The sequence below is a fragment of the Lepus europaeus genome, chromosome 11 (genome assembly GCF_033115175.1).
Source record: "Lepus europaeus isolate LE1 chromosome 11, mLepTim1.pri, whole genome shotgun sequence".
NCBI lineage: Eukaryota > Metazoa > Chordata > Mammalia > Lagomorpha > Leporidae > Lepus > Lepus europaeus.
Genome location: NC_084837.1, coordinates 85829475 through 85851473, shown reverse-complemented (window position 1 = coordinate 85851473; position 21999 = coordinate 85829475). Strand labels below are relative to the sequence as shown.

Genomic DNA, 21999 nt, shown 5'->3' with positions numbered 1-21999 from the left:
GTCTCTGGCATCTTTCATTCAAGAGTATATTTGTGAGATTCCCCCATGCTGCTACAGGTAACAGCATGGTATGGATAGATATCAATCCCATTCTTCTACTGTTGATGCTGGTTGTGTCCAGCTCTTAGTTCTCACAGATGGGGCCGCTGCATGCAGTTCTCCTGGGTGTGTCTGTAGCAACTGCCCAACCGTTTTCCTAAGACATTGTCCCTGTGGGTCCTGCCCCCAGTCGCTTCACGTTCTCCCCAGCGCCAGGCACCATCTGTGTTCATTTTCTGCAGAAGTAAGTTGAAGCTCGGAAAATTTATCCTGTGCTCAGTTCTGGATACTGTGTTAAGTGGCGGAGCAGGGATTCCCACAGGATTCCCGTGTGGCCGTGGCGGCTGCCTGCCCACCCTGTGGGTTAGACGTAGACGTGTAGATTCTGATCTGAGCCAGAACGGCAGGAATTCTGTGCCTGAAAATTCCGGAGGAGCATCGTCAGGGGGCGCTCCCCTCTGGTTTTGGAGGGGAAGGAATCGCACGGCCTCACAGGGGTGGTAGCATTTAGGCCTCGAGGGAAGGAGGCAGTTTTGCTGGGAGGGGTCTCCAGGGGGTCTTCTGGCCATGGGAAGGGCCCTTTTTCAGTTGAGGTATGGCAGGGGTGAAAATTTGGGGGAAATGGGAAGGGTCTGCTTTGGCTGGAATCCAGGGTATGAGGGGAGGGGGCTCAGGCCGGAAGCTAAGCTGAGGCCAAGCTGTGGGTCCAGTTTGTCCCCAGAGGGTTTCCCTTCCCCCTGTCTCTGGCCATCCAGGAGGTGGCACCCAGGGCAGAGACTTGCCGTTTTGCTGGGGAACTGGGGCTTCTTGGAATCCAGCTCAACTCTGGATTGCAGGTGGAGCCAGTCTCTCGCCGAGTAGAAGACCTTAGTGGTTCATGGGATCGCTCAGGGTTACGGCCAACTGAACTTTTTTGGGAATTTTTTAAATGTTCCCCCCACCAAAGATTTATTTATTTGTTTGAAAGGCTGAGTGACAGAAAGATAGAGAAATCTTCCATGCCCAGGTTCACTCCCCAAGTGCCTGCAACAGCCAGGGCTGGGCCAGGCTGAAGCCAGGAGCCTGGAACTCAGTCTGGGTCCCCCACATTGGTGGCAGGAACCCAAGTACATGGGCCGCTATTTGCTGCCTCCCAGATGTATTAGGAGAAAGCTGGATTCGACGTGGAGCAACAGGGCCTAGAACCAGGCACTCAGGTATGGGATATGGGCATCTCGGCCGGTGGGGCCACAGTGCCTGTCCCATGTTTTTTAGAGTTTTCTGCTTGCATCTAGCTGCATAAAATTAGTAACTGCATACCTCCCTACCCCAGGACCTGACCCAAATGGTTATTTGGAAGGATTTGTTTATTTATTTTATAGCAAAAAGAGGCTGGCAGGCAGCTATGCCACTGTCCCCTTGGGCTAGTCTCAGGAGATGTGTCAGGGTGCTGGGGGGTGAGGGTGGGCCCAGCTCCCGGTTCTGGTCCAGCCAGGCATGCCAGGTGAAACTCTAACCTGGTCATCTCAATGGCTATGAGAAGCGGTACAAACAGACCTTAGCCTAGGATGTGTCCAACAACGATGCTGGTCTTCCCGATTTGCCCTGCAGTGTAGATCCTTGCCACAATGGTCCCCGCGTAGACGTGTGCAGCTGGTCATAGAGAAAACATCGTCCCTGTGAACAGAGGAGGGGGCTGCGGCCCAGAATGGGCATCAACATCCTGGGGTCACAGAGGTAGCACACGCCCAAACTAGTTCAGAGCTGGGGCTGCTGGGCCTGGCCGTGCGCAGAGTGGAGACCTAGCAGAGAGGAGGTGCGTGATAGAGCATGGTGCTTATGGGCAGGAGAGCCAGGCCAGCTCTGCCAGGGGTCTTTAGGGCGGTGGACTTCCATAGCGGGGAGGGGGGCAGTGGCCTGTTGGTGATGCAGCTGTGGCTTGCAGGGGGCATGGGTGAGGAAGGAGGGTGACATGCACAGGATCCTGGGAGCTAGAACAGCCCTGGCTGCTTGGTGTTGCTGACACTGGCATTAAGTAACAGTGCCTCCACCCAGTCTGCTGAAAACAGTCTAAGGGGGATTTTGGAGCCCTGGAGTGGCTGGTATCTGATTGGCAGGTGGAAGAGAAGCTACCCAGGCCAGGCAAAAAGAGCTCTGGGAGGCCTTTGCCAAGGAAGACGCGTGCACAGGCAGCTGGGCTTATCTTTGTGATTTGCAGACTGCGCTCTGGGCCCTGCGCTGCAGGTGCTGTCCAGGGTGGCTTTCCTAGGAGTAGGCGAGCTTCTCCAGGAAGGGGGATCTCAGGCGAAGGTGCAGTCTCTTCGGATGCAGTAGTGATGCCCCCCCTCCCCCCATGGCTCAGAGTTGTCCTGTGACTCTCACTGCTGTGCCCTGGGCAGGCAGGGCAGCTCCATGTTACAGATGAGGAAACCGAGGTCACAGAGCTGGTTGCAGGCAAAGCTGGAGCCAGCGCCTCAGCTCCCGACTCCTGGTGCCTGCTGTACTTTGTCGCGCCATTTCCCACCCCTCTTTTCCTCGGGAAGATGGCAGTAAGAGTCTGCAGACCAGTTCAGACTCGCAGGTCGGCGGCACACCTCCCGAGGGAGCGGAGGTCACGATCATCCCTTACCTTTTGTCAGCATTTTATGGTCTCCAAAAGAATGCCATGGCGTGAAGTTGATTGTTACAATATTTGCTCCATTTTATGGAGGAAGAAGCTAAGTCTTTGGCAGCTGAAATGACTTACCCAAGTCAAATTGGAACTTGAACCCAGGATTTCTGACTCAAAAATCTGTTTTTTTTTTTAATCACAACTTCCTCTTGGTAGTTTTTTTAGTGATTTATTTATTTATTTTATAGGCAGAGTTAGTGCAAGGCAGAGACACAGATAGAGAGGGAGGTCTTCCATCCGCTGGTTCACTCCCCAGGTGGCTGCAACGGGTGGAGATGGGCCTATCCGAAGCCAGGAGCCAGGAGCCTCTTCTGGGTCTCCCACACAGGTGCAGGGGCCCAAGGAGTTGGGCCCTCTTCTACTGCTTTCCCAGGCTGTAGCAGAGAGCTAGATCAGAAGTGGAGCTGCCAGGACTCGAACTAGCGCCTTATGGGATGCCCACACTGCAGGCAGCAGCTTTACCCTCTATGCCACAGTGCCGGCCCCTCTTGCTAGATTTTATACTTTTTCTTGAGAGGGAGAGGGAGAGGGAGAGGGAGAGGGAGAGGGAGAGGGAGAGGGAGAGGGAGAGGGAGAGGGAGAGGGAGAGGGAAGGAAGGGCCCAGCACTGTTGAGATGTGTGTTGTCAGTGCAGCCCATCTTGATGCTTCCTGCCTTGCCTGTTACTTTGCACACAAAGCCCTCCCCAGGTGGCCTTGGCGAGTCCCACAGGTGCCCAGTAGTTTGTTTTGGAGGCTCAGAGCCTGATTGGGGGGTGCAGAGAGAGGGAGAGAGAGAGAGAGAGAACTTCTGTTGGTTCAGTCTTCAAGTGTCTACAACAGCCAGGCTGGACCAGGTCGAGGCTGAGGTCTCCTACATAGTGGGATCTCCTACATAGCGAGGCTGGGGTCTCCCCGGACCCTTGGGTGTGTGCTTGTTTGCATGTGTGCTAACCTCGGGCTTCTTCCCATTGCAGGGTCGTCTGGCTCAGGCCTCAATGAGGAGCCCAAACATGGAGACGTTCAAGCAGCAGAAGGTGGAGGACTTCTACGACATAGGAGAGGAGCTGGGGAGGTGAGAGACCGTGAGAGGTGGAGCGGGCGCGAGACGGAGCCCTGGCTGCGCGGCTCCTGCTGCAGTTGCCACTCGGCGGTGTAGGCCTTGGGCCCATCACAGGACGAGTCGGGTGTTCTAGAACCCGGGCAGAGTTCTGGAACTCGCATGACTCCGCAGAGTCGTCTCTCTGGAAGGAAGGGCCCAGCACTGCTGAGACGTGTGTTGTCAGTGCAGCCCATCTTGATGCTTCCTGCGTTGCCTGTTACTTTGCACACAAAGCCCTCCCCAGGTGGCCTTGGCGAGTCCCACAGGTGCCCAGGAGTTTGTTTTGGAGGCTCAGAGCCCGACTGGGGGGTGCAGTCATCCTCCTGAAAGTGGATTTGCCCTGAGCAGTCAGCCACACGAGCCTGAGATCCAAGTTCCTTGGGGCAGTTGCAGGTTTGCCAGCCCCACAATGTGGGCAGAGCTGCGCTCCCAGTTCTGAAGTGGTTACAAGGGGACTTGGGAAAGTTCATGGGAAATGGAATGAAAAGACAAGTTTATTTAGGTGCAAAAACGTTTTTGAAATCCATGCATAGAATTCTCATACTATGGAAAAGTTTCCATGAGCTTTTTAAATGAAAAAAAAAAAAAATCCTAGATTTCAAAATGTTTTGTACCAAAAATAAACTTATCTTTTAAATTCTGTGTTTTTCCATGTACTTTTTCAAGTACCCTCATATTAGTTGGGGAGGAATTAAGATTTTCTGAAGCTTTCCTCTTGCCTTCCATTTCTCACAGCGGCTAGTATTTAGATGGTGTTTTAGTGATTACAAAACCCTAGTCCTAAACTATGATTCTCAGAGCAATGGGTGAGCTCACAATGATCTGTATGCTTGTTTTCCAGACTAGAAAACAGTGGTCCAGGCCGGCGCCGTGGCTCAGTAGGCTAATCCTCCGCCTTGTGGCGCCGGCACACCGGGTTCTAGTCCCGGTCGGGGCACCGATCCTGTCCCGGTTGCCCCTCTTCCAGTCCAGCTCTCTGCTGTGGCCCGGGAGTGCAGTGGAGGATGGCCCAAGTCGTTGGGCCCTGCACCCCATGGGAGACCAGGAGAAGCACCTGGCTCCTGCCATCGGAACAACGCGGTGCGCCGGCTACAGCGCGCCTACCGCGGCGGCCATTGGAGGGTGAACCAACGGCAAAAGGAAGACCTTTCTCTCTGTCTCTCTCTCTCACTGTCCACTCTGCCTGTCAAAAAAAAAAAAAAAAAAAAAAAAGAAAAGAAAAGAAAAGAAAACAGTGGTCCAAAAAAGCAAGCAAGGATCCCAAAGTTGCAGAGCCAGCGAGTGGCACAGCCAGGGTCCTGGCCTGTCCAGTTGGCACCTGCACTCCTGTCATGCTTGCGTTTGCAGGCTCACATGTACTCAGCAGAATCCAGTCTCACCCCTTCCCACAGCCAGCAGGGTGAAAACTCTGCAGCTTAGGGATCTACTGTGTCCAGCAGGTAGAACAGGAGGCCTCTCCCCTCATAGAACTCCTGGGTCAGGGCTCATTCTTTTGCTTTCTTTTGTTTTTAAAGACAAAACAGAGTTTCAAAGGACCCTTATTCCAAGGAGCGTGGGAGGCAGCAGGTGCTTCACATGTTGGGCATGTCTGCCCTGATTGGCTAGCTGAGCAGGGGAGCCAGCCACTGCAGGGATGCCAGAGTGTGATTCTTGAGCCTGCTCTGAGAGTCGGACTGCTCCTGCCAATCCAGGGCCCAGTGACGGGGCTGGAAGGACAGGGGCCCAGAGGCTGGGGGTAGTCAGTTGGAAACTCCAAATGGGAACCCAGCTCTCTTGACCCTAGGTTCTTCTGTTTTATGACACCACTGGAAAAGCATCCTGAGCAACAGCCCTTGGCCAGCCCTTGGCATTCGAGTTGATGCCCTCACCTTGACCCCTTGCTGCGTGTAGGGGTCTGTGCTAAGCACCAAGGGCATGAAGATGAGGAAGACACAGTTCCTGTCCCCTGGGGCCCAGCCTGGCATGCACAACAGGGATAGAGTTGGGTTGAAGTCGTATGTGGCTGGGTGGAGAGACTGAGAAGTTGGATGAGGCAGAAGCTCTCAAGAAGGCAGTTAGAGGGGCAGGTGTTGTGGTGTCGTGGGTTAGGATACCCATGTGCTGTGTTCTAGTGCCTGGCTCAAGTCCTGGCTACTCTGTGTTTCAATCCAGCTTGCTGCTAATGCACCTGGGAGGCGGAAGCAGGTGATGAGCCAATACTTGGGTTCCTGCCACTCATGTGGGAGACCCAGATGGAGTTCCTGGCTCCTGGCTTTGGCCTGGCCCAGCCCCTAGCTATTAACAGGCATTTGGGGGAGTGAACAAGCAGATGGAAGATTGATCTCCCTCTTTTGTTCTTTCTCTTTGTCACTCTGCCTTTCAAATAATTTTTCTTTCCTTTTCTTTTTTAAGGATTTATTTTACTTATTTGAAAGACAGAGTTACAGAGAGAGGTAGAGACAGAGAGAGAAGTCTTCCATCCACTGGTTCACCCCACAAATGACTGCAATGGCCAGAGCTGAACTGATCTGAATCCAGAAGCCAGGAACTTCTTCCGGGTCTCCCATGCGGGTGCAGGGGCCCAAGGACTTGGGCTATCTTCTACTGCTTTCCCAGGCCACAGCAGAGAGCTGGATTGGAAGTAGAGCAGCCAGGACTTGACTGGTGCCACATGGCATGCTGGTGCTGCAGGCTGGGGCTTCAACCTGCTGCTCCATAGCTCCAGCCCCCAAATAATTTTTCTAAGAAGGAAGTGGAAGCAGTTTCCTAGAGAATTCTTGTCATATTCCTTCAATAGCCTTGTCTCTTCCTACTCTGTGCATCAAAGCCATGCGCTCTGGAAGAGACCTCGTGTTTTCTGGTCATCTGTTTGCCACAGGCCGTGAAGGCCCCATCAGCTCCCAGCCTGGGGAGTCCTGGGTGGGGAAGAGGCAGCAGAGGTGTAGACATCAGATGAGCTGCAAGGGTCTTTAGGGGTCCTCTCTTCTAGGTCCCTCATCTGACAGTGGAAACAGGCTCAGAGAGAGGGGTCTCTCCTGGGGCCGCAGAACAGACTGGAACTACAGCTGCCTTCAGGTGCCTGCCTAGTCCCCTTTTATCTATGGGGACAGATCCCATGACCCTCTCCCACCGCCCCCTGCCACCAGATGCCCCAAACCACAGATTGTACAGAGCCTTATAATTTAATGCTCTTTCTATCCTGACTAAGCACTGGGCCTGAACTTTCACAGTCAGGAGTGCAACAGCAAAGCAAGCACAAATTTCTTTTTCCTTCTTTACAATTGCATGGGTAGAAGATTTGTTCATATTGTGGATCTTGGCAACATCAGTGTAAGATTTAAGATTTTCAGGGCTGGCACTGTGATGTAGCAGGTAAAGGCCGCCTGCAGTGCCAGCATCCTATATGGGTACCTATTCGAGTCCTGGCTGCTCCACTTCTGATCCAGCTCTCTGCCCAAGGAGTTGGGCCCTCTTCTACTGCTTTCCCAGGCCATAGAAGAGAGCTGGATCAGAAGTGGAGCAGCCGGGACTCGAATAGGCACCCATATGGGATGCCGGCGCTTCAGGCCAGGGCTTTAACTTGCTTCGACCACAGCACCGGCTCCACTGCAGCTCTTAATTTAATATTTCTAGATTGCATATGACCATGGGCAACCAAAACTGTGGAAAGTAAAACCACAGGTAAGGAGGGCCTACTGTGTTATGAGGACCTACTGTGTGCCAGGCATTGTCCAAGGCAATCCTGTGGCCTGTCCTCACTCAGTCCATGATCTCTTGGAGAGAAAGGCACTAAACACACAAATATAAATGGATATGTTATCATAAGATGTGAGGAGGGCTATGGGTGGGTAAAACAGGATTCTCTCAGAAAAATGGGCCATGTATTTAGACTGGGTTGTCAGAGAAGGCTGCTCTGAGGATGTGACCATGGGTTTGAGAACTGAGGGGTTCAGTGTACAGGCAAAAGCATCAGCAGGGTTGGTCGTGATGGCTAAAGCTCACGCAGATGTTGAGCAAAGGAAGTCAGACTCAAAAGGATCCACACTGTGTAACTCCATTGGTGTCAAGTTCAAAATCAGTAGAATGAATCGATGGTGCTAGAAGTGAGAATGGGGTTTATCCTTGGTTACTGGAAAGAAGGAAGGAGGAGATTTCTGGGGTGTAGGTAGAGTGGTTTCTTTTTTTAAAAAGTTTTATTTATTTGAAATTCAGAGAGAGAGAGAGAGAGAGAGAGAGAGAGAGAGATATCATCTTCAATCCAGTGGTTCACTCCATAAATAACCACAATAGGCAGGGCTGGGCCAGGTGGAAGCCAGGAGCCTGGAACTCCAGGTCTCTCACATGGGTGGCAGAGGCCCAGGTTCTTGGGCCCTCCTCTGCTGCCTTCCCAGGTGCATTAGCAGAGAGCTGGATCAGAAGCAGAGCAGCTGGGACTTGAACCAACACTCTGATCTGGGATGCTGGTGTCGCAGCTGATGGTTTTTTTTTTTTAATTTTTGGCAGGCAGAGTGGACAGTGAGAGAGAGAGAGAGAGACAGAGAGAAAGGTCTTCCTTTGCCGTTGGTTCACCCTCTAATGGCCGCCGCGGTAGCGCGCTGTGGCCGGTGCACCGCGCTGTTCTGATGGCAGGAGCCAGGTGCTTATCCTGGTCTCCCATGGGGTGCAGAGCCCAAACACTTGAGCCATCCTCCACTGCATTCCCTGGCCACAGCAGAGAGCTGGCCTGGAAGAGGGGCAACCGGGACAGGATCGGTGCCCCGACCGGGACTAGAACCTGGTGTGCCGGCGCCGCAAGGAGGAGGATTAGTCTGTTGAGCCACGGCGCCAGCCGCAGCTGATGGTTTAACCCGCTGTTCCACAGTGCCTGTCCCACAGTGTTGCTTCTTGATGTGGGTCCTTGTCTCATGAATGCATTCATTTTATGAATATGTGTTATGATGTGCATGTATGTGCATCTCTTCTTATACATATGAGTGTTACACTTAATGATGATAGTGTGCTCTTGTTAACAAGTGAACTTGAACTCTGCTCCTTGCCTGCTGTGGTCCCTGAAGCATGTGTTTCTGATTCCTTTGGGGGCCTGGTCTTTCCTTCTCCTCTGAGGAAGAGAGCCTCTGTAAGAAGGCTTAGGTGGGGCCAGAGCATCCTGTGCCCAGCTGGGACCCAACCCGGCCCGTGTGTCTCATCTGATTTCTTGGCTCCCAGCACCGTGTGCAGATGCCTGGCTGTGCTCACACTGGCCTGCTTGGGGTCCTGGAGGTTGTCTGCCATTTCTGGGAGTGTTTGGAGAGATGCTGCCTCGCAGACGTGGCTTCTCCCAGCCTTGGCAGCACCCGTGGGGCAAAACAGGGCACTACAGTGCTCTTTACAAAGTATTGTGGCACAACTGTGCATGGAACCAACCTTCTAATCCCACTTTCTACCAGCTTTTTGAACTACCTTCGTATTGGAGCAGGGCTCATACAGAGAAACCCATCCAATCCTTCATCTTACAGATGGGGCTAAGACCAGAGAGGAGAAGAGGCTTATCCAAGGCCACACAGGAAACCAGGGATAAACTAAAGTGGGGCTGGAGGTCTGTCTCCTGGTGTAAGGCTCCAGCCACCACACCGCGAGGACTCACAAAGCACATTTCTTCCTTTAATTTGGAAACTTCTAGAGGAGTGGGGGAGAATTAGGGGAGGGTAGCCTTTTGTGTTTGCCCTTGAGGGTGAGGTGGTGGGTAAGCAGCTGGGAAGGGGTGGTGCCCAGCAGGAGGGTGCAGGTGGACAGGCCAGTGACGCTTTCCTGGGCTCCACGTGGACAGCTGCTCTATGCCTAAGGATATGGTTTAGAATAAGCAACATATAATGATCAGGATGCCTTGTTTCCTAGACTTCAATGGTTTTTCCTTACTTGGCTTTCCTTTACTTATTATACCAACATGAAATCATAAAATACCGAGACTCTACAAGAATGCAATGCAATACACGATTGTGTAGATGAAGAGAATGAGGCCTGGAGGGGGAACCTGTATCTACATTCAGCCTTGGTCTGCAGCCCCCCACCCCTCAAAGACCTCACCTCACCATTACCCCTCAGATGGCATCATCCCCTGCCCTCTGCCCTGGCAGACACCAGCCATCATGGCCAGGGCTGACAGGAAGCACCTGTGTGTAAGGCACTTTGCTTGCACCTGCAGAACCTATTTTTGTAGAAGCAGGGAAGGACCCAATGCACTCAACACTCAGACTTCCTGAATACAGACAAGACTTTGCTGGGGCAGCCATGTGGATGGGGGGGCAGCTAGACTTGAGTCCCCCCACCCCTAGGGGGGGTTATCTGTGGCTGAGCTCACCCACCAGGGGTGGATGTTTAACCTAGAGGGTAACACAGTTGCAATCCACATCAAAGTACCTGGGTTCGATTCCTGGCTCTGGCTCCTGACTCCAGCTTCCTGCTTATGCAGACCTGGGAGGCTCATGTAGTTAGGTTCCTGCCACCCACATGGAGGCTTAGATTGTGTTCCTGGCTCCTGGCTTCTACCCTTGCCCAGCTTCAGCCACTCTGGACATTTGGGGAATGAACCAGTGGATGGGAGCTCTGTCTGTCTCTCTGTCTCTCTACGTTTCAAATAAGTAAATAAATATTTTTTTTTTTAAAAAGAAGATCACCTACCCTATACTCAGCTTAGCCAGGGCAACCTCTTTGAGGGAGAGAAACAAGATCTTCCAGGAAATGCGCAGGGCTCAGCGCTGCCCAAGCTGCCTTCAGTAATCCAGTCCAGACACTGAGCCCTGCAGGGAATGACACAAATAGGCATTTGGATTTCTCTTCTCAGTCTCTGGGAAAAGAGCTTCTACCCTTTGAACTAGGGAAAATGAATGGCAATTGTTGTAGAATTATGAAGAATATAAAGTGAAAAGTAGGCCTCCTGCCCTGCCCTGGGTCTCACACTTCACAGGTAGACTCTGATGGTAATATCTCTCTGTTGCCTTTCAGAACTTTTTTTTTTTTCTTAAAAATTGATCTATTTTATTTGGAAGGCAGAATGACATAGAAGAAGGCTGGCGCCGCGGCTCAATAGGCTAATCCTCCACCTTGCGGCGCCGGCACACTGGGTTCTAGTCCCGGTCAGGGCACCGGATTCTGTCCCGGTTGCCCCTCTTCCAGGCCAGCTCTCTGCTGTGGCCAGGGAGTGCAGTGGAGGATGGCCAAGTGCTTGGGCCCTGCACCCCATGGGAGACCAGGAGAAGCACCTGGCTCCTGGCTTTGGATCAGCGCGGTGTGCCGGCCGTATAGCGCGCCTACCGCGGCGGCCATTGGAGGGTTAACCAACAGCAAAAGGAAGACCTTTCTCTCTGTCTCTCTCTCACTGTCCACTCTGCCTGTCAAAAAAAAAAAAAAAAAAAAAAAAGAATGACATAGAAGAAGAAACACACAAAACACACACACACACACACACACAGATCTTCTATTCCCTGGTTGACTCCCCAAATCTGCAACAGCTTGTTCTGGGCCAGGCCAAAACCAGAAACCAGGAACTCCATCAAGGTCTCCCTCATGGGAGCAGGGGCCCAAGCACTTGAGCCGTCATTGGCTGTCTCCCAGGTGCATCAGCAGGGAGCTGGATTGGAAGCAGAGCCAGCACTCTGGTATAGGACATGGATGTCACAAGTGACATCTTAACCTGGCGCATCGTAACACCAGCTCCAGAACTTTTCTCTCTTAATGAAGCAAGTGTGTACAAGGTACTTCCCAAAGGTCATGGAAAGCAGAGTTTTAAAAGATAAACTTATTTTAGTGCCAAAAGAATGTAAGATCCATGCAGTTTTTCACAATATGCATTTCTCATGAGCTCTTTTGAGGGCTACTCTCTCCTATTGCCCATGCATGGATTTCCAGGTTTTTTTCCCCCTTAAAAGATAAAGATAAACTTACCTTTTTTTAAAAAAAAAAAAAAGATTTAATATATTTACTAAAGAGGGAGAGACAGAGAGAAAGGTCTTCCATCCACTGGTTTACTTCCCAAATTGCTGCAGTGGCCAGAGCTGGGCCGATCAGAAGGTTGGAGCTTCTTCCATGTCTCTCACATGGGTGCAGGGGCCCAAGCACTGGGGCCATCTTCTACTGCTTTCCCAGGCCACAGCAGAGAGCTGGATTGGGAGTGGAGCAGCAGGCACACAAATTGTCACCCATATGGGATGCTGGTACTGCAGGCGGAGGCTTAACCTACTATACCACAGCACTGGCCCCAGTAAACTTATCTTTTAATTCCAGTTTTTCCACAACCTTTTTGAAGCTTCCTTGTATGTGGACCTAAAATGGAATCACAATGTGCTTTATTCACTTTGTGAAATATGTTGATTGGCCGGTGCTGCGGCTCAATAGGCTAATCTTCCACCTGCGGCACTGGTACCCTGGGTTCTAGTCCTGGTTGGGGCGCCGGATTCTGTCTCGGTTGCTCCTCTTCCAGTGCAGCTCTCTGCTGTGGCCCGGGAGTGCAGTGGAGGATGGCCCAAGTGCTTGGGCCCTGCACCTGCATGGGAGACCAGGAGAAAGTGGTCTCACTCCTTGGGGGGGTGAACCAGTGGAAGAAAGACCTTTCTCTCTCTCTCTCTAATTCTACCTGTCAAAAAAAAAAAAAAAAAAAAAAAAAGAAAGAAAGAAATATGTTGACCATCTTTTTACAGCAGTGGGAGACTTACTTTGAATGCAAAGATTTTCTTTCTTTTTCTTTCCTTCCTTCCTTCCTTCCTTCTTTCTTCTTCTTCTTTTTTTTTTTCAGGAAAAAATGTAAGATGCCCATTTAAGCCAATGGAAGAGCAGCAGGCTGTCCGCCGACAGCTCTTTTTATTTCTGAGTCTTGTCTCTGATCATTCCCAGGGTATTTCTCACCCACACATCCACCCCTCGAGGCACACACGTGTGGCTTTGCATTTCCCCAAGCGCTAAGCTGCTGGGGCAGGTGGGGGGTGCGATTCAGGCTTATCTCATGCTTGTTTGCTGTCAGTGCTTTGAAAGCAGGGCTGTCTCTGCCCCCCTGTTCTTAGTGTCACTATAGCACTGAGACTGTGTCCGGATGTCCCCAAAACTTGTGGCTGACCTTTGTTCTGGTTCTTATGCTCTTCCTTGAAAGCCCAGATCAAATGCTGTCTCCCAGGCCCGCCCTCCCTGTCCTGTCGGATTCCGTGACCTCTGATTAAGTGTGAGGGACATCCCGCCTCATGTTGCCCGATGGGCTTTCCTGGCCATCTTCCCCACTGCGCCAAAGGCCTCCTGTGGACTTCAGCTTTTATCTGTCTACCTGGCCTGCTACAGAGATGGAGACAGAGAGAGAGAGAGAGAGAGAGAGAGAGCGAGCACGAGCACGCCCCCACGACTGGGACAGGCCAAGCTGAAGCCAGGAGTTGGGTACTCAATCCAGGTCTCCCACGTGGGTGGCAAAGACCCAAGTAGGAACTTGAGCCATCACCTGCTGCCTCGCAGGACGCACATTAGCAGGAAGCTGGAGTCAGAAGTAGAACTGGGACTGCAACCCAGGCACTCAGACAGCAGATTCAGGCACACTAAACAGCATCTTAGCTGCTGCTCCAAATGCCCATCCTTGGGAATAATTTTGCGGTTTTGTTTCCTACTTTGTGCTTGGGGAATCCTGGGCATTCACAGATTCCAGGCCTATGGGAACTCGAGGCTTGGCTGAGATTTCCTGCCTCATATTTAACTCCAGGCAGATTCCAGATAGCACGGAGGGTGCTGAACCTCTGTCGCGGGAAGGGAGACAGGGAAGATGCATCCATTCTCTGTAAGGGGGTGGCAAGGACCACACCGGCCCACAAGCTTCCAGCCTGCAGGCTCAGTGGGCTGCGTCCCAAGGTAGCCACAGACCCATCCCAGAAGCAGGAGGGGTGAGCAGCGGCCCTGTCCACACCGAGGGTGGAGGAAGTGGTTACTGCTATCAGCTCTGGCCCTGTCCATTGTACAGCAGACTTCAGAGAAGGGGGTGTGGCTGGCTCCAGAGCCCTGGGCAGGTCTCCCAAAGGATGGAGGGAGCCATGAGCCGCACCTGAGACAGTACAGTCCTGTCGCTCACGCTGTGGGCTTGAGAGCTGCCTAGGCCTGGCACAGACCAGGCAAGGAAGCATCTTGGGAGGCAGATGTGCCCCAGGCAAAATGGTGAGTTCCAGGAGGTTAGTGGCTGCGTGTGGCTGTGTGTGTGCGTGCACGTCTGTCTTCTCTAACTTGCCCTGACATCAGCAGTTACTAGTCTCAGGCACGTGCTATGTGTTGGGCACCGTGATAGGTTGGTTGAGGAGACTTAGGGTGGGAAAGCACTGGAGGATGGTTCAAGTCCTTGGGCCCCTGCACCCACGTGGGAGACCCAGAAGAAGCTCCTGGCTCCTGGCTTTGGATCGGCGCAGCTCCAGCCGTTGCAGCCATCTGGAGAGTGAACCAGCGGATGGAAAACTTCTTTCTCTCTCTTTCCCCCTGTCTCTCTGTAACTTTGCCTTTCAAATAAATAAATAAATCTTTTAAAAAAAGAACACAAAGCAAATGAGAAGGTACACTAGACTACACGCTAGTGGAGGGTCCCCCAACACTGGGCCAGGAGTCTGGAGGGTGGGGCCTAACCCAGAGACAGGTGGTAACCCCTCGAGGAAAGGGCATTGCCAGGACTGCAGGGGCCTGGGCCCAGGCAAGATGGCATGTGGGGAGGGTGCTGAGAGCCCTGGGTGGCAGAAGCCATGGATGAGGGAGGGAGGCGCTTTCATCACCCTTTGTTAGGAAAACAAAGCACAAAGCCACTCAGACAAAGTGGCTGCATTACACATGCTTGGAGCAGCTCAGCATAACCGCTTGCCCTGGGGCGTGGGTCTCCCTGAGCCCACTTTGCATCCGGAAAGCTGGCAGAGCCAAGGGAGGGATGCCCGCGGGGGTACTGGGAGCTCTTACATACCTGTGTCTACCGTGTTTACCGTCTGTTCCACTTACTTATCGCCAGGGCATAAATTGCTTGCTGTTATTTAAGAGGTAAAGAGAGGCTGGCACCGCGGCTCACTAAGCTAATTCTCCACCTGCGGCGCCGGCACACCGGGTTCTAGTCCCGGTTGGGGCGCCGGATTCTGTCCCGGTTGCCCCTCTTCCAGGCCAGCTCTCTGCTGTGGCCCGGGAGGGCAGTGGAGGATGGCCCAAGTGCTTGGGCCCTGCACCCCATGGGAGACCAGGAGAAGCACCTGGCTCCTGGCTTCGGATCAGCGCGGTGCCGGCTGCAGTGTGGCGGCCATTGGAGGGTGAACCAATGGCAAAGGAAGACCTTTCTCTCTGTCTCTCTCTCTCTCACTATCCACTCTGCCTGTCAAAAAAAAAAAAAAAAAAAAAAAAAAAAAAGTAAAGAGAAATGGAGAGAGAGAGAGAGAGAGAGAGAAAGCTCCCACCCATTAGTTCATGCTCCAAAGCCTGCAATAGCCAAGGCTGGGCCAGACTGAATCTGGGAGCCAGGAACTCAACCTAGGCCTCCTACCTGAATGGTTCAAATACGTAGGGCACTGCCTGCTTTCTTCCAGGAGAAAACTGGAGTTGGAAATAGAACCCAGGCCCCCCATATGGGCTACAGGCATCTTAGGTGCTAGGCCAAGATCTGCACCTCTTTTTTTTTGGACAGGCAGAGTTAGACAGTAAGAGAGAGAGAGACAGAGAGAAAGGTCTTCCCTTGCCATTGGTTCACCCTGCAATGACCGCTGTGGCCAGTGCACCGAGCTTATCCGAAGCCAGGAGCCAGGTGCTTCTCCTGGTCTCCCATATGGGTGCAGGGCCCAAGCACTTGGGCCATCCTCCACTGTGCTCCCGGGCCACAGCAGAGAGCTGGCCTGGAAGAGGAGCAACAGGGACAGAATCCGGCACCCCGACCGGGACTAGAACCTGATGTGCTGGCGCCGCAGGCGGAGGATTAGCCTATTGAGCTGTTGCGCCGGCCTGCACCTCTGTTTTTTAAAGATTTATTTATTTGAAAGGCAGAGCGACACAAAGAGAAAGGTATCTTCCGTCTGCTGGTTCACTTCCCAAATGGCTGCAACAGCTAGGACTGGGTCAGGCTGAAGCCAGGAACCAGGAGCTTCATCCAGGTCTCCCATGTGGATGATAGGGACCCAAGCACTCAGGCCATCCTCCATTGCCTTCCCAGGAGCATTAGCAGGGTGCTGGATCGGCAGTGGAGAACTTGAACTGCCCGCCCATATGGGAAGCTGGCGTCGCAAGCAGCAGCTTTACCCACTGTGCCACAATGCACCTGCCTCCATATTGCTTTTTGACTCAATTTCTTTTATGTATACCTTTCTATGACCCAAAGTTCATATACTTAAATTTGTTATTTTGAAATCATTTCAAATGTAATAGTTATGACTAACAGAACTCCCATATAGCTTTCACCTAGATATACCGATTTTTCACATTTTGTCACGACATCTCTTCCTTCTCTCCCTCTTCTTCCTCACCCATCCATTCATCTACCTATCCACCTGCCTATCACTGGTCAGTCTGTCTGTCTATCAATCACCATTTTCAAACCTTCTGAGGGTGCAGATACACCTCCTCGTCCCTGAATGTGTCATTGTGTGCAGTATCCCCTACAAACGTGGACATCCTCGTACGTGATCATGGTACCGCTGTCACATTTGGGACATTGAATACTGATATGATATTTTTATCGAGGCTTGTCCCAGTCTAGCCAGTTTCACCGTGGGTGCTGGATCACAGTTTTCTTGTCTGCGGTGGGAGACTTGCTGCAGGATCACGTGTTGCTTCTCGTCATCATAGCTTCCTAGTGTCCTTTAACCTGGAGCAGTTCCTCGGCCTTTGTTTGACTTTTTTCTTTTTTTTTAAGATTTATTTATTTATTTGAAAGTCAGAGTTACATAGAGAGGAGAGGCAGAGAGAGAGAGAGAAAGAGAGAGAGAGAGGTCTTCCCCTCACTGGTTCACTTCCCAGTTGGCCGTAACGGCCAGAGCTGTGCTGATCCAAAGCCAGGAGCCAGGAGCTTCCTCCGGGTCTTCCACGTGTGTGCAGGGGCCCAAGCACTTGGGCCATCTTGTACTGCTTTCCCAGGCCATAGCAGAGAGCTGGATCGGAAGTGGAGCAGCTGGGACTAGAACTGGCACCCGTATGGGATGCCGGTACTTCAGGCCAGGGCGTTAACCTGCTGCGCCACAATGCCGGCCCCTGACTTTCTTAATGTTGACTATTTTGGAGAATGCTGGCCTTTAAAAAATAAATACATATGGGGCTGGCACTGTGGCAGAGCCTCTATGGATTGTGTATTTTTAGTAGTTTAAGAGTTAATGTTTTCGCCGTGGGGAAATTTGAAGTGGAAAGATCCAGCAGCTTCTAGGGCCTTCCCCTAAACTGATGGCTGCTGCCTTTGGAGTCTCTCTTCCAGAAGCTGCCTCCAACCCAAAGCCGCCTTCAGCAGGCTGAGAAGACCTGCCAGGCCTGCTTCACTGTCTAGTCCAGGGCACAGAAGACTGCAGCCCAGGGGCCGGTGCTGTGCTGCATCAGGTTGAGCCACCGTGAAGCCAGCATCCCATATGGGCACTCGTTTGAGTCCTGGAACTTCAGCTTCTGATCCAGTTCCCTGCTGGATGTGGAAGATGGCCCAAGTGCTTGGACCCCTGCCACCCATGTGGGAGACCTAGACAGAATTCTAGGCTTCAACTCAGCTCTGCCCTGGCTGTTGTGGTCATTTGGGAGTGACCTGGTAGGTGGAAGACCTCTCTCCCTCTCTCAAACTCTGCCTTTCAAATAAACAAACAAATCTCAATCAAAACAAGATGAAACTACAGCCCAGCAGGCAAAATCTGGTGCATCGCCTGTGTGTGCATGGCCCTGGAGCTCAGAATGGGCTGTGTGGTTGAAGATTTCCAGTGGATTCGGTCACAGGGGACACTAACTCTGGGCCCCAGTTAAGCAAAATCCACCCCCACCTCTCAAATTCCCATTCTTCTCATTGGAACACCTGTGTTGACAAAAACCCAAACAAAGCAAAACAAAATTCTGTTATTGTGTTTTGAATTTCAGCAATTACCAACGTGTGGAAAGTTCGTTTTCTCCTTGTTATGTAAGTCCTGAGCAGATAGCCTACGTTTGGATTCTCAGCCTGCGGTGCCTCAGATAGTTACCATCCGGCGCCTTGCAGAAGGTGCCTGCTCTCCTCCTGTAGGGATTTGTGGACAGCAAAACTCTTTAACTGTGATTACTGTGGGATGGGAGGCAGCGTAGAAACAGATCTCGGCTGGCACTGCAGCTCACTAAGCTAATCCCCCACCTGTCGCGCCGGTACCGCGAGTTCTAGTCCTGGTTGGGGTGCTGGATTCTGACCCGGTTGCTCCTCTTCCAGTCCAGCTCTCTGCTGTGGCCCGGGAAGGCAGTGGAGGATGGCTCAAGTCCTTGGGCCCTGCACCCGCATGGGAGACCAGGAGGAAGCACCTGGCTCCTGGCTTCGGATTGGCGCAGCGAGCCGACTGTTGTGGCCATTTGGGGGATGAACCAATGCAAGGAAGATCTTTCTCTCTGTCTCTCTCTCTTACTGTCTAACTCTGCCTGTCAAAAAGAAAAGAAAAGAAACAGATCTCAGTGCAGGCATGGGGAAGAGGAGGGAGGTGAGCAGAGGCCCACCTTCCCCGTCCTGCTGTTCCCTCTTAGCCTCTGAGAAGCCATGTTTCAGAGCCACTGTCCACCTGGGTGCAACCTGCCCTGTTAGTGACTGGGGCAGGAAGAAGGGACAGGAGCCTTGGGTGTTAGGGACTGAGTGTCCAGGCACTGGGATATGTTGCCAATGCTGTGGCAGGAATTTCTCCCATCCCATGGAAAAGGAAGCAGACACTTAGAGAGTTTAACTAACTTTCCAAGGTAACTGTCAGATCTGGGATGAACGTTTTTTATGTATTTCAAAGGCACAGAGACAGAGCAAGAGACAGACAGAGCTTCTATCTGCCGGTTTCCTTCTCAAATGCCAGCAGTGGCTGAGGCTGGGCCAGGCTGAGGCTGGGAATGGGAGCCCAATCCAGGTCTCCCGCATGGGTGGCAGGGACCCAACTGCTTGAGCCATTACGATTACCTCCTGCATTATCAGGAAGCTGGAGTGAGGAGTGGGGCTGGGACTTGAACCCAGGCCCTCCTCTCTGGGCTGCAGGTGTCCCAGTGCACATCTTAATGGCTAAGCAAATGCCTACCCCTCAGAACTAGATGCAAACTCGTGACTCCTCATGCAGTGCTCCCTTTGAGGTACCGAGCTGCCTAGGAGTTACTTGCTTCCCGTGACCCTCAGACCCCATCCAGTATGGTTGGTGCTGTTGGTGGCTTACTGGAGAGACCTCTGAGAGCCAGTTGTCCTGTGTCTGCCCCATTTCCAGGGCTGCAAGTGCTTCCCTGCAGCCCTTTGCTGCTGGCATCGAACCCTGAGCATCAGGATCTTAATCTCAATTTTCTGAGAGGCAGAGAGACAAAGAGATCAAAGAGACAGAGAGGAAGCTCCCATATTCTGATCCATTCCTTAAATGCCCACAGTGACTGGGGATCAAGTCAGGAGCCAGGAACTCAATCCAGGTCTCCCACGTGGGTGGCGGAAACCCGATGACTTGAGCCATTGCTGCTGCCTCCGAGGGTCTGCATTAGCAGGAAGCTGGAGTGAGGACCTGGAGCTGGGGATTGAACCCAGGCCCTGTGATGTGGGATGCAGATATCTTAGCTGCTAGGCCAAACACCTGCCCCAGGACCTTGATCTTGAATCCTGAGCTTCTGGCCCCTGGTGGCCTGGACACAGGACCTGGAAGGTGATGGAAGATTCTGCACTCTTTGGGCTGAGGTTTACTTGGCACCCTGGGGGCAGAGACCACTGGTTTCTGAGACACTGCAGCGGGGTTCCTGCCATCTGTGCTTTGGGGGAGCCCCGATGTAAGAGGGGACTTGGAAGAAGGGAGGAGGATGGGCTCAGGGAAGGGGGCTGAACAGCGACCACTCTGGGCACTGGAGTCACCAGGTCTAAGTTTGACCCGTGGCTCTGCTGCCTTGAGCTGTGGGACCAACGGCTTGGTTCCTTTGGGCTGTTTCTTTGTTGTCAGATAGTTGCTGTGCCTTGGGGTTGTTGCAGTGCTGTCCCTGGAACCTGCCTCTTCTCACTTTCCAGCCTTCTAGGTCCTGAATGAGAATAACAGGCATCGCTTTCTAGGGCAACAGCAGGAAGTCCTGCTTCCCGCCCCAGCCGTCCTGAGTGCCCTCGGCGAGTGCTCACATCCTCCCCGACACCCCAGGCCCTTGGATCTTGAGGGTCGTGTTGTCCTTCAAGACCAAGCTGCACCCCTCTGTGCTCCCAGCTCATACAGGCACCCAGGCCCATGTCCCAGTCCCTCCCTGGACACTGAGACTCGTTAGAGGGTAAACTGAGTTTCGGGTGAGGTTTGGGGTTGGTGAGAGGCATTTCCGCAGAGAGAAGGAAATGGCCTGGAGTTGGGACACAGTCACCTCTGCTTCTTTGCTGACTGTGGCCATGGTGCTGGGACTTCCCAGGGCCCAAAGCTGACCCTGCCAGCGCTGGGGAACTTTCCTCCTGCCAAGGGCCATTTGGATATTTATAGCATCATTCACAGGCCAACACAAAACCATCAATCAGCTCAAACACAAGCCTGCTCTAGATTTACCGAATTTTGAGTGCTGCCTGCGGTTGCCTTGGCAGGGCCTGACCGGATGGTTCCATGGAGCTTATACAGCCCACAGGCCGGGCGTTCCCCACGCCTGCTGAGACCCCCGAGGGAGGAGTCCATCCTTTCACATCTAGGTGGTTGGGCCTCTCCCTGAGCAGACCCTACGGCCCTTTACAGTCCCCTCCGGGCTGGGCAGGCGTTTGGTGCAGTAGCTAAGATGCTGCTTTTAGTGATTCACGCTGCCTCTCAGATGCCTGAGTTTGAGTCCCACCTCCTCTGCTTCTGATCCAGCTCCCTGCTATGTGCACCCTGGCAGGCAGCAGGGGATGGCTCAAGTAGTTGGGCCCCTGCCTCCCACCTGGGAGACTTAGCTCCAGTCCCAGGCTTCTGGCTTCAGCTGGGCCCCTCCCAGCTGTTGCAGGCATTTGGGGGGTGAACCAGGCATGAACAGAATCACTGTGTCTGTCGCTGCCTTTCGAACACATACAAATAAATAAAAATTTTAAAAAGCCACATTTTTCCCTAATAAAAGCCATCTATGACCCCCACACAAGGTGGTAACAGCTTTCAGCAGCTGCAGTATAGCACATTTTCCGTTCCTGCACAGATGTCAGGGGCGTGACCTCACGTCTGCCCAGCAAATGACCACAGTTGCTGATGTCATTGTCCTCAAGACACAGTGGCCACTTTTTTTATTTTGAATATTTATTTATTTGAAAGGCAGAGTGGCAGAGAGAGAGAGTGAACGAGAGAGAACTTCCATCTGCTGCTGGTTCCCTCCCCTAAACAGCTGCAACAGCCTGGGCTGGGCCAGGCCAAAGCCGGGGACCAGAAACCCCATGCTGGTGTCCATGTGAATGACAGGAGCCCAAGTGCTTGGGCCATCTTCTGCTGCCATCCCAGGTGCATTAGCAGGGAGCTGGCTTGGAAGCAGAGCAGCCTGGAATTGAAGTGGCGGTCCAATACGGGACGTCAGCATTGCAAGCGGTGGCTTCACGTGTTTTGAAGAGCTCAGGTGGGAGGAGTGGAATTGGCCAGATCCTCTTTACCTCATTTGATTGTGAGACTCTGTGTGGAGCAGGCAGGTGAGTGGGAAGCTCATCCCCATTTTCCAGTGAAGGAAGACACACGCAGACCCAGTCCCTGCCCCCGAGAGCAGGGAGTCCAGAGAGGTGGATATAAGGCCGTGTGTCCACTGAGGTTTGTAAGCACCAGGTCAAACAGCAATGTGTATTTTTTTTTAAAGATTTATTTGTTTATTTGAAAGGCAGAGTTACAGAGAGGGAGAGATCTTCTATCCACTGGTTCATTCTCTGAATGACTGCAGCGGCCAGGGCTGAGCCAGGAGCTTCTTCCAGGTCCCCGACTCGGGTGCAGGGGTCCAAGGACTTGGGCTATTTTCCACTGCTTTTCCCAGGCCATTAGCAGGGAGCTGGATCAGAAGTGGAGCAGCCAGGACATGAACCAGCACCCATACGGGATGCCAGTGTTGCAAGTGGTACTTTACCCACTCTGCCACACATTGGCCCCAAGAAGCAATTTCCAAAAATAAATAAATAAATAAATTTGTTTGAAAGGCAG

General features: G+C 52.5%; 1 protein-coding gene across 2 annotated transcripts in view; it reads left to right on the top strand.

The window, feature by feature from the left end:
- DAPK2 (death associated protein kinase 2) overlaps window positions 1–21999 on the top strand; it is a 144503-nt gene that overhangs the window by 25372 nt on the left and 97132 nt on the right. For both annotated transcript variants that reach the window (XM_062204797.1, XM_062204796.1), the window contains exon 2: window positions 3645–3742. In XM_062204797.1, the coding sequence (XP_062060781.1) occupies window positions 3666–3742 (77 nt within the window). In that variant the 5' untranslated portion in view covers window positions 3645–3665. The remainder of the gene's footprint in view (window positions 1–3644; window positions 3743–21999) is intronic.